Genomic DNA, 12250 nt, shown 5'->3' with positions numbered 1-12250 from the left:
AACGGACATAAGAACTGTTCATTTAACCCCTGTGCCACATTCAGTTTTTAGACTTTGAAATGCTTGACTAAAATCTGCTTCCCTTTAAACAGATCAGGAAACTGAACTGGAGTTGGCAAAAATGAATCCTTCCACTAATGCGCTAACGGGGAGGCCGAGTCCTGAAATCGACTTCCGACTTCCACCTGCACCTGACATGCGAGGCAAAAAAGTTTATTCACTTTCGTGTTGCACAAGTGTAAGAACCACATAATCTGGATTTACTTTAGGTAACAATAATTTAAAAGATAGAAAGCCCCTGTTACAGAAATTGTTAAATTGACTATTTGACAATTTATACAATAAATGAAAAAACTGACAATAGAACAGGCCAGTGATCAGCCAACACAATACAACAGGTTAACAAATGCAGCCAAAGGATCAGTGCGTATCATCCACCACCTTCCACCCAACATCATGGCCGGGCTGGGTTTTTGGGGGGGGGGGGGGTCCTGGAAAGGAGAAGGCAGGGGGAAACAAAGGCAGGTCGATTCAAACTAGCCCTATTAAGTATATTATACTATCAATCTAAAATTACGATGTGAATAGAGCATGTGTTAATATAGCTCACGCAACTCAAGTTTTCTCCTGAAGGTCAGGAATCCAATAAGGTAAATGCTCAGATTGAGGCAGATGCTGGAAGTAACTGCACTGAATTCTATCTGCTTCAATCGTGAACTGCACTAACTGGGCAATTATTTCAAACTATGAACCACAGATATAAAAAGACATACACAGTAAAAAAAAAAAAAAAAATAGTTCTAATTTAAAAAACATTTAGTAAATATAAATGAAATAGGGCAACAGTACCTACTTACAAATTCGACCAAATCGGAATACATGCTCAGCTTTTCGGGGAGCCAACTTCAGTCCTGGTTGTGCCACTTAATTGGGGCAAGATCCTCAGTGGGGCATTTTGTGCAAGGATGATTGGAAAATCAATTTACAATATTATCTCAGATCCTAGAGCTAAGGATCTAAAGATCTTCGTTAAGAGCTTGAAGTTGGGGAAAATAAGAGGATGCTGCCCCTCTCACGCCCCCAGGTGACCAGAAGACAGCCTGCATCACACTTCAGGCTCCAATGATTTAAGTCAGAAGCTCCTTTCCCCTCGCTCTCATTCCACAACACTCGACCTGGCCTCCAAAATACAAACCACAACCTGTCTTCTTTGTGGCACCAACTAGCTAATACCTAGGTATGTGCAGGGCTGACTTTGAAGTTGATCAAAGAGCACATCCATTCATTCTAGAAAATAAAGAATAGAAATAACGTGCTTGATCCGCACAGGTTTGACAGACTTTGGCCACCTAGTAAATTCCAGACCAGCTCCCATTAGTGGTCAATAGAAGGCTTTGCATGTGGGCTAGAAACCAAATTAGGTTAAATCAGGCCTTTATTTCAACAGTACAAACTCTGTTTATTTGTATGTAAAGTGCCAGTTTTATATACAAATCAGTAAGTAAACTTTAAAATCTGCTTTGAAGCACCGAGGCTGAGACCTCCCAAGGGCCTTTGAGTAACTGACTGATTAATCCTGCTGGATCTGACTCACTCCAGGGTCCACACATGTTGGGCCCTGACTGCCACTAAGAGCCACGGTGAACTCACCGACAGCCAGCCTGCCTGCAAAAGCCAAACACGGCCAAGGTCTTTCCTAAGAATCTGAGTAGCTTTTGCCTCTGCTTCTTCCTAAGTGAGACAACTAGCATCACTAATCAACAGGCTTGCTTATGAGGTAGCTACACAGTTTTAACAATACTATTAATGAACATTATTAATTCATGGTGTAGCTGGTTTGATACACTTCAAGTAGCTGATTTTTTTTTTGGATGAGAAAGGGGAAAAAAAAAAATCAGCAAAATAAGAGCACATCTTCATTTCTCTTAGAAGTCAGCATCCAAGGTAAAAGAATTCTCTGTTGGACTTGACATCACTCCCATCCTCTGATACTCGCCTACTCTCTTCTCAAAGAAGTTAGTCTTCCCTTCCAGTGAAATATTCTCCATAAAGTCAAATGGATTTTCTACTTTGAAAACCTGAAAAGGTTCACAGGAAAATTTAAATACAGAACACCAGTTTCAGAAGAACCAGAAGGCTATGAACAATACTTTACCTTGCCAAAACCTAGCTCCAGCATAAGTCGGTCTGCCACGAACTCAATATACTGCTTCATTAAAGTGCAATTCATCCCAATGAGCTTCACAGGCAAGGCCTCCGTGAGGAACTCCTAGAGACCAAAACAGAGCTTCTCAATAAAATGGAAGCATCAAGACACCTTCTAGCTGGCACAAGAGACCCTGATGCAACACCCACCTGCTCTATCCGAACGGCATTAATAATTATTTCCTTCACTCTCTGCTCGGAAGGTTTGTGGACCAGGTGTTTGAACATCAGGCAGGCAAAGTCACAGTGTAAACCCTAGAAGAAAAGGTTTAAGATCACTATTAAAACCAGACTTGTATCAGGGCGCCTGGGTGGCTCAGTCATTACGCATCTGCCTTCGGCTCAGGTCACGATCCCAGGGTCCTGGGATCGAGCCCTGCATCGGGCTCCCTGCTCAACGGGAAGCCTGCTTCTCCCTCTCCCACTCCCCCTGCTTGTGTTCCCTCTCTCGCTGTGTCTCTCTCTCTCTGTCAAACAAATAAATAAATAGATCTTTAAAATGAAAGAAAAAAAAGAACCAGACTTGCATCGTTAACGCGAAACAGGAAATGGCTTTCCCCTTTTCTGCATTCTCCTCCCTACACCTTGTGTGGCGGCAGTTCAAGCACTTCAACGGTCAAAGGGAAGAGGGCTTCAACTGCTATCTCCTCTGCAAAGGTCATGGCAGGTTCGGCTGCACCCAAGGTCCTCAACACTGCTCCCCTGGGGAATAACAGCAGGCCAGGTCCGGTCCCTGCTGCCCTGTGTGGTAGCCAAGGATGGGGTAGGACTTCTCAAACCATTCTTCCTGTATCCGTGAGCTCCCGTTTTGCCACCATTCCCAGCAGGAAAGGCAAAACTCGGCGACCAGGCTAGCTGGCTGTGAGATTTACAGCCTAATGCTCGGGAAATCAGTAACACAATTTCCAGTGAATGGAGTCTACGAGTCTTAGTGCCAAGTAACCCTGATCTTCCTATAACAGAAGGAAGAGCTTCTTATAAAGCAAGACCAACTGATCTGCCCACTGGGCTCCAAGTATGGCAGGGTTCATGGCCCTGGCCTTGCCAACTGGAATTAAATTAGAACACCTGGACATCTTCACCTGCCCTTCCAGTTTAATCCAAGTGCACTCAAAGACATAAACTGGACCAGAATGGATTCTCGTTCTTCACTAGGATGCTTATCGACCAACTCTGAAGTACAGTAGAGTCATACAGAATACTGGGCAAAGAGAATATAAAACACCCCATCACCTAGGGTGCACCAGACATATAAAGGTATTGAGAGGGCGCCTGGGTGGCTCAGTCGTTAGGCGTCTGCCTTCGGCTCACGTCATGATCCCAGGGTCCTGGGATCGAGCCCCGCATCGGGTTCCCTGCTCGGCAGGAGGCCTGCTTCTCCCTCTCCCACTCCCCCTGCTTGTGTTCCCTCTCTCGCTGTCTCTCTCTCTGTCAAATAAATAAAATCTTAAAAAAAAAAAAAAGGTATTGAGAACACAAGTACTTCCAGTAAATTAAAGCATTTCATTTTCTGCCAAGTACGGATATGGCTGAACTCACATGTTAAATGTGGGATATCAGGCAATCTTTTATCTGGAGTTCCCATGAGTGAACCCAAGAGTTGTAGATGTTTGGGGTGCCCATTAACCTGTTATGTGAATTAGACTCACCTCATCTCTGCTAATAAGTTCATTGGAAAAGGTGAGGCCAGGCATCAGGCCGCGTTTCTTGAGCCAGAATATCGACGCAAAAGAACCAGAAAAGAAGATTCCTTCCACAGCAGCAAAAGCCACAACCCGTTCTCCTGTGAAGAGTTAATACTAATAGTTCTAGCTAGCAACCGAGCACGTGCACAAGGGGGGGGGGGGGCGCAGAGCAGTGATGTCACTCAGAGGATGAAGCTCAGGGGGCGCGGGGCCAGGGGGGTCCTCACCGTAGGCAGCCTCTTTGTCCCCAATCCAACGCAAGGCCCAATCTGCCTTCTTCTTTACACAAGGCATTGTCTCGATGGCGTTGAAGAGAAATTCCCTAGTAGACACCCAGAGCGTCAGCAGTTACAGCAAAGACCTCCCAGCACAAACATCTGGAAAGCACCACTGGGGCCAAGGCCAAATTGAGCCTCAAATTGAAATGTTTTCTCATTACTGTTTTTGCTCCCCCTCCAGTGTTCTTTTTTAAAATCTCAACGTTCACTTGGTTCCTATTCTTTAGTTCAGAGGGGATCCCCGAGATCTACTAACATTAGAAGTCTTAGTCCATCACACCAAGAGCATTTATCAGCTTAATTGTATCAAGCCCAGGTCATGACAAAGTTCACAGGCCCTATCTTTGAACTTGAGAAGCCATAAAGTCTTAACTGCTAAGACTACTTCAGCTATGCTGACCATTATCTTGCTAGATAGCACCTTCCTCACCAGACTACCATCAGGTCAATTATATGGGCCCCAAATGCCATATATATATAATAAAGCAATTAAAGCCAATAAACTGAACAATCTGGGCTTGCTTCCTACCGTAATTCTATGCTACGCTGATGGTTCCAGATCAGGAAAGCAAATCAACTGGCCCCCCACTTACCTGGGTCTTCCTTATTACCCTCTTCTGCCTCCAATGTAACCCTGTGCCCTGCTTGGGAGTCTACAGACTGCCCAGCCTGTTCCTTATCAGGCAACCTTGTTCTCTGAAGCCAAGGTCATCAGACCATATGGCTCCCTTCATTCTCGTTCCATGTCTACATCCTGAGACCGGGGCCTGCCTCTCCCTAGCTTTTTAAGCTCAATCACCACACCTTCCTGATCCTGCCCCTTCTGGTTATTTATCCGGGTCATGCCTATCTTTATCTTTCCTCATTTCTGCCTACAAATGTGTTCAATTCGTCCTACCCTCCCCCCCAGTCTCCCCAATCCTGCCAGCGCTTCCAAGCCACCACTCATTTTCCCAAATCACATTTTTCCTGGTTACCCTCAAGAGCCTACCTTCCAGCCCTACCACTTCTGTTCCATGCAAGACTCTCATCCTGAAGCTGACCTCAGTATCTAGACCACTCAGACAGCCATTTTTAACGTTCTCCTCTCTAATCTTAAAAATGTACAATGGGCCTGAAGCTACCTTTCTTTCTCCTCTGTGATCCCATGATGCAAACCATCTCTTCACACAGTCCCGTGCCTAAGGTTCATCTAACAGTAAACTGCAGCCTCTGCTTTATTATGGAATTCCTCTCACTCACGCTTCTAGGTCTGATTTTCTGTACTGTATTACAAGCTCTTGAAGAGGAGAGTAATGTTCTACTCGGGTGCACCCTCCAACCCCTCCATTTTGCCCCAGCTTCCCATTGTAGGTTAACAGATTGCCCACACGAGTACAGACTGCCAGACCTAGGATTTCATTCATTGTACACGGCCTCCTCGGATGTGTTTTGTTTTGTTTTCAAAGAAAGGCATTAGACTGAACGACCAACTGTATACTTCCACTTCTAAAAATGGAGTAACCTCAGAACTTCGTTTTTAAGTGACTTGCTAATAAAGTGGCTGTAGGTCTCTTCCTCAGAGCAGACGGGAAAATGGGTGGTAGAAACTGCTTTGTCTGCTTAGTCACTTAAGAGTCATTCTTCTACCCCTATGTAAACTCAAAAACTTGAAATAACATAACAATTAGTGAGTCCTAGACATGTTGGCAGGCCACCCAAATACTCACCTTTCTTTGGAATCTTTAATGTAAGTGTCAATGAGGAGACTGTACATCTCAGAATGGATGTTTTCCATGGCAATTTGGAAGCCATAGAAACAGCGAGCTTCTGTAATCTGAACTTCTTGGCTAAACCGCTCCACCTAGTGGTAAAACACGTCACAGTTCAGCTTGAGGAGCATCCACGCTGAGGATCCTGGATACATCACACTCCCTTTGTACCATTATAGGGTTTGCATCTATTTTTAGAAACAATACTTCATTATTCTGTGGTAAAGCTGGGCATTTTATGCCATATCGCTCAACTTACAGATCAGGAAATAGATAGTCTATTTTATAGGGATCCTAAGAACACTCATCAATTCATTTCTTCCTAATTCATGGCACGAAGGATCCACTCACTAGAAGACGTATATAGACTCAAGTTATTAAAAGAGCAAAACCACAAATGTCACAGCCACAAGGAGTAAAGCTATTACTACCGCTTAACATTGTCTTTGAGCCTCTCAAGAGCCAGTGGGGGGAAAAATTAACCACAGGAAAGAAAGAACTGCAAAGGATATTATAAAACAGGCAACACCATGTAATACAACTACTAGAACTTAAAAGATGAGGAGAGAGAATTCATTTTCTCTTTAATCTTGAAGTGAATGAAAGCAGATGTTTTTTGGAAACTCACCAAGTTTTCATTTACGATGCCATCACTCGCCGCAAAGAAAGCCAGAACGTGGGATATAAAGTATCTCTCCTCAGGCTTCAGGGATTCCCAGTGCTGAATGTCCTTGGAAAGATCCACCTGAAGTTTAGACGTTCACAAGGGACATTAGGCATGCGGGGCCTCACACATACACATACATAATCCTTAAACCTTAAGTCTACCGACACCACCTGATCAAGAACATCCCTCCCATGCACGGCTCCCTCCCATTCCACATCCTCCGTGGGCAACCATCCCCAACCACCCCCAGGAGGAACAAAGAGTATATTTCAAGCAAGTTACAACCACCACTGCAGGGGCTTCCTCTAGGGCTGGGGTCAATGCTTAAACTTCCTTTTAAGTCTCCAGCTCCTGACTCTGATTACCTCTTCAGCTGTCCAAAAGGAAGCCTCAGCTTTCTTATACATCTGCCAAATATCATGGTACTCGATAGGGAAGATGACAAAGCGACGAGGGTTTTCTCTCAGTAGTGGCTCGTCCTCCACGCTGGGGCCAAGCACCGTAGTTTTCTGTTGGGCGAGAAAGTAATGAAAATGCTAATCATAGGGGGAACCACATGAAATCGACATTTTTTCGGGCCTAGTGCGTTCAACGACCGGCAATCCCGGGGGGTTCAGTGTGTGGGTCAGCGGTCACCCATGTATATCCTACAGAGAACAGAACCGGGATGTGACAGAGGAACAGGAGGAAATCTGCGGAAGTGTAAAGAAGGACAGGGAGGGAATGCCTTGGCGGGAAAGAAGCGCGGGCCAGGGAGTGGCTAGGGTTTGAAACCCTGGAGGAGACAATGAGGCTTTGGCGCCAAGAGGCGGCTGGCGCCCCCTATCGGCAGCGCCCCCCCCCCAAGGCCGCTTCCCCGCCGGCTGCCCGGGCCACTCACCGGCTCGGCGGGCTCCTGGAAGATCCTCCTGGCGGTCTTGCTGGCCAGCACGCGGGTCCCGCTGAGACTCGGGGGCTGCGGGGAGACGCGCGGTGAGGGGCAGGCCCCCGACCCACAGCCCCCCCCCCCCCCCGCCGCCCCGGCCCGGCCGGCCCGCGCGGGCTCACCGTGTTCTCCTTGTCCGCCAGGCTGAGCCCCTTGAGGGGCGAGAGCTGAAGCTGCTGCTGCTGCTGGGGGTCCACGATGGTAGCGAGCGGGACGCGGACGGAGAGCATGGCGGCGGCGAAAGGCGACGGCAGCGGAGGCGGCGCGCAGGTCCTAGGAGCCCCGCGCCGCCCCGCCGGCCTTTAAAAGCCCACCGCGGAGGGGCGCGCACAGGGGGCGTGGCCAGACACCGCCTTCCCATTGGATGCACCGGCCGGACGTCCGCGATTCGAGAGCCGCGCGGGAGCACCGCCCGCCCGCCGCCGGGACCCCCCCGCGGGACTCCCCCGGGCCCCCGGGCCCGCGGACAGGACTAGGGGCGCCGCCGCCTGGGCCCCTGCGGGCCCCCCCGGGCAAGGGCTGCAGTCCCCGCGCGCCTCGGTGGCCGTGGAGCGCGCGGGACTCGCTTATCCGGGAAGCGCCCGGAATTGAATAAAGCAACGCGATTGGAGGCCGCCCCCGAGCGGGAGAGGATTCCCCCACCCCTGAACCGTTTTCGCAGGTCGGGGCAAGTGGTTTTGCAAATGAGGTTAGTGCAAATGCCTGGGAACGCCCCTGGCTGCGAGAGAAGCGCGGGGTTGCGACCGTTTGGATACGTGTACCTGGGTGGGGGTTTAGGGGTCCTCGAGTTCCGGCAGATTTGTGGGAGGGTCGGTGACAGCCGTGCTTCCTAACGGTTAGGGCCACTGGCTACTGAGTCCCGCAGTGCAGTTGCTGTGTCACTTGGACGTGTCACCTGGCCAAAAGAGTCAGTGCCCTCCTTGGTATAATGGGACTGGTCGCCGGACCTACCCTGTGGGATTATTAATAAAATGAGATCAATGCGATAATTCTTGTAAAATGCTCAGTCCACGGTAAAGCTGAGTTAAGTAAATGCCGGGGAGGGCCTTTGGTGCAGTTTCCCACTGAACTTGTGTCTGCTGTCAGGCCACTGTCCCCAGTGTCAGCATTTTTTAAAATTAGAAACTGAGCAGAAAGATTGAAGAACTGGGAATCCATGTACTGCTCATTGGGCATCAAGTAGCCTGAAGAGGAGATTGAAAACCTGCATTGTCATGAGGGTGACATGACTTTATTAGCGCTTTTCATTTTACTGTGTTTGGTTTTTCAGATTTGCCACAGACATTTGCCCTGCAAGTGGCAAAATGCCAGGAATGAAGAGAAAGAAATGTTAGAATCCGAGAAATAAATGATTCACCGGGGAAAGTTCCAACGTCTGCAAACACTCTTAGGGCCGCCCGTAAGAGAAACACTGGACTTTTTTTTACAGACTTTTCTAGATACAATAAAGAGGTCGGAGGTAGGGACGATCCCCTCCTCACATGGGTCTGTTTCTTGCCTTTCGTAGTACCACATACATACTGTGTTTAATGTATTCTCAAGCCTCAGAGAAAGATGAATGACAATCTTTTCTCTTAGACAAAGCAACGAGTAAAACTTCGGTCTGGCATCCTTAGTTTTAAAGCAACTCCCAGACGTGGTCAATTCCACCTTCCTTCAGCATCCAACTTCAGGAAATGGGCATTTTTAGTGATGATTTTATGGCCGATAAAGCCATTATCATGTCTAAGAAAATTATCAAGGATTCCTTGGTACCCTCTAATACCCAATTCACATCCCTATCTCACATCATCAATAACCGAAGTGCTCCTTCCGGTTGCTCTTGGGCACCACGTGCTTTTTCGCTTCTGTTATACTCTGTGTGTACAGGAACCGTAAAGTATTACTCTGTAAGCTAGCCAGAATTTATGACTTCGCGTTCCGCTTAACTTTTTCCTGACTCCCCAAATAACCCATGTGCGTGGTAGAGAACTTGGGAAGACGAGTGGTACCACGAGGCAGAAAGAAAGGTCGCCATTCTCCCTGCTTCACTGCCTCCCAACTCTGAGTCACTTGGGCATGTCCCGTCTTGCCTCCTACGGATTTTTACTGCTCTCACTGCACAGGAGGAAGCGGGCGCGGTAAGTTACGTGGCTCTGCCCAGAGGTCACTCCCAGAGGAGACCGCCGACCAGGGCTTCTGGCCCGCAGAGCCTCCCCTCTAGCCCTGGGGACCGGAGAGAGGAGGGCGTGCAACCAGACCGGGCGGCCCAAATCAGCTGGACAGGAGGCCCCCAGAGCGGCCAGGCGCCCGGTTATCTGCGGTTCTTTCTCATTTCCCTTCGGCGCCCCTTTTGACATCTGCTCCACGATTGGTTGGCCAGAAAGAGGCTCCGCCCCCGACTTCGGAGAGGCCGCTCTCCTTTGGGCTCGAGCTCCCCCGCCCGCCCACCTGCAAGCCCCGCCCCCACTTCCGTGGCCCGCGCTCCCGCCGCCGGGCCCCTAGCAGTTGCGCCTTTACTCGTCCCCGGGCCCCCCCTAGGGGGCCGCTTCCCCATCCTCCTACACCCGGCGCAGAGAAACCGGCCCGGGAGCTCAAGTGGTTTTCTCAAAGCCACTGCTCACTCTTACCAGACACCCGGCTAGGGACTGTCTATTAACACTAATGAAGAGTGGCAAAATGCCAGGAATGAAGAGAAAGAAATGTTAGAATCCGAGAAATAAATGATTCACCGGGGAAAGTTCCAACATCTGCAAACACTCTTAGGGCCGCCCGTAAGAGAAACACTCAGGGCACCTGGGCCCCTGAGCCAGGTGCTTGGCGCTTTCAATCCGGACAACTGTGTGGGGTATTTTTGACCCTGTTCTTCAGCTGAAGGAAGTAAGGCCAGGGAGGCAAGGAGACTGTCCAAGGTCGCACAGCTTAAACTTCACAGCTAGAACTTTTCTCCCCCAACTTTTTATTTATTTATTTTTTTGGTTAGCTACAGAGGTAGAATTTAATGGTTCATCAATTGCATATAACACCCAGTGTTCATTCCGTCAAGTGCCCTCCTTAATGCCCATCCCCCAGTCACCCCATCCTCCCCACCCCCCTCCCTTCCCGCAACCCTGTTTGTTTTCTAGAGTTCAGTGTCTCTTAGGGTTTGCCTCCCTCTCAATTATCTTATTTTTCTTCCCTTCCCCTATGTTCATCTGTTTTCTTTCTTAAATTCCAGTATGAGTGAAATCATATGGTATTTGTCTTTCTCTGACTGACTTATTTTGCTCAGCATAATACTCTCCAGTTCCATCCACCTCGTTGCAAATGGCAAGGTTTCATTCTTTTTGATGGCTGAGTAATATTCCATTGTAGGTATATACCACATCTTTTTTTTTAAGATTTTAAGATTTTTATTAAGATTTTTATTCAAGATTTATATTTTTATTTAAGATTTATTTTATTCATTTGCACGAGAGAGAGAGATCACAAGCAGGCGGGGGTCAGAGGGAGAAGGAGAAGCAGACTCCCTGCTGAGCAGGGCACCTGACCCAGGGCTCAATCCCAGGACCCCGGGAGCCAAAGGCAGACACTTAACAGACTGAGCAACCCAGGCACCCCTACCACACCTTATATCCATTCATCTGTCGATGGACATCTGGGCTCTTTCCATATTTTGGCTATTGTGGACATTGCTGCTGTAAACGTTGGGGTGCATGCACACCTTTGGATCACTGTGCTTGTATCCTTTGGATAAATCCCTAGTAGTGCAATTGCTGGGTCGTAGGGTAGCTCTGTTTTTAACTTTTTGAGGAACCTCTGTACTGTTTTCCAGAGTGGCCATATCAGCTTGCATTCCCACCAGCCGTGTAAGAGGGTTCCCCTTTCTCCACATCCTCACCAACATTGGTTGTTTCCTGACTTGTTAATTTTAGCCATTCTCTCCCCTAGCTTTTTATTAGGACTATTTCAACAGACACAAAAATGGGAAGAATTCTCCAGTGTTCACCCACCACCTAGGATTCAACAGTCCTTTCCATTTTGCCGTATTTTCTTTCTCCCCTTCGGTGGGTATATGAGACTTTTGTTTTTTTCTGGATCATTCGAAAGTGGATTGCAGATGCTATGCCACTTTGCCCCCCGGTTTTTCAATATATTTTGGCAGGTAGCTCCCAAAACTAAGGACACTCTCTAACAACCATGGTAGGATATTCACGCCTAAGAAAGCTAACATTAATTCCCTAGTATTACCTAATATCAAATTTTCCCAGCTGTTTCAAATATGTCTTTTAAGTTTGTCCATTTTAAGTGCACACATTACATTTGGTTATTGTGTCTTTTTGTTCTCTTTTATTTAGAACAATCCTATTTCCCCGCCCCCCCCCATGCCCCCGCAACAACATTGACTTTTTGAAGTTCAGGCCAGTTTTCTTGTAGAATGTCCCGGCCTCAGTGTGTCTTCATGGTGTCATTTAACTTGTTTTGCTAACCCCCGTATTTACTACAAAATGGGAGTTTGATCTAAAGGCTTTACTAGATTTAGCTCTTTTTTTTTTATTGTGGTAAGATATACGTAAGCCAAGATTTACCATTTGAACCATTTTCAAGGGGCAAACCAGGGCCATTTAAGTACGGTACACCGTTGTGCAACCATCAGTCACTGCCGTCCGTCTCTGGAACTTCTTCCCCAACCCGAACTAAAACTGTCCCCATTAAACACTAGCTCCCCATCCCCCCTCCCATCAATCTCTCATAACCACCATCCTACTTTGTCTTTATGA

General features: G+C 47.9%; 1 protein-coding gene across 1 annotated transcript; it reads right to left on the bottom strand.

Annotated features, from left to right (window-relative positions):
• Nucleotides 1–484: 484 nt before the first annotated feature.
• Nucleotides 485–7798, bottom strand: RRM2 (ribonucleotide reductase regulatory subunit M2). The gene is made up of 10 exons (XM_028099528.2): nt 7634–7798; nt 7467–7541; nt 6952–7095; nt 6548–6664; nt 5878–6011; nt 4118–4212; nt 3855–3988; nt 2356–2460; nt 2156–2269; nt 485–2078 (listed from the first exon to the last, which is right to left on the bottom strand). Exons 1-10 carry the CDS (start codon nt 7739–7741, stop codon nt 1926–1928), a joined length of 1179 nt encoding a protein of 392 aa, XP_027955329.1. The 5' UTR covers nt 7742–7798; the 3' UTR covers nt 485–1925.
• Nucleotides 7799–12250: the final 4452 nt, after the last annotated feature.

The sequence above is a fragment of the Eumetopias jubatus genome, unplaced genomic scaffold (assembly GCF_037043125.1).
Source record: "Eumetopias jubatus isolate StellerSeaLion01/CBP00866 unplaced genomic scaffold, mEumJub1_p1.0 scaffold_9, whole genome shotgun sequence".
NCBI classification, from domain to species: domain Eukaryota; kingdom Metazoa; phylum Chordata; class Mammalia; order Carnivora; family Otariidae; genus Eumetopias; species Eumetopias jubatus.
The sequence above is the reverse complement of the archived record's forward strand: the minus strand, read 5'-3'. Positions and strand labels throughout refer to the sequence as shown.

Bases quoted from the DNA above. Each gene is read 5' to 3' on its own strand.
- RRM2 (XM_028099528.2), bottom strand. From the start codon at position 7,741: ATGCTCTCCGTCCGCGTCCCGCTCGCTACCATCGTGGACCCCCAGCAG. The intron at 7,542-7,633 runs GTGAGCCCGCGC...GTCTCCCCGCAG, and splicing joins TGGCGGACAAGGAGAACACG to CCCCCGAGTCTCAGCGGGAC. The intron at 3,989-4,117 runs GTGAGGACCCCC...AACTCTTCACAG, and splicing joins GGACAAAGAGGCTGCCTACG to GAGAACGGGTTGTGGCTTTT.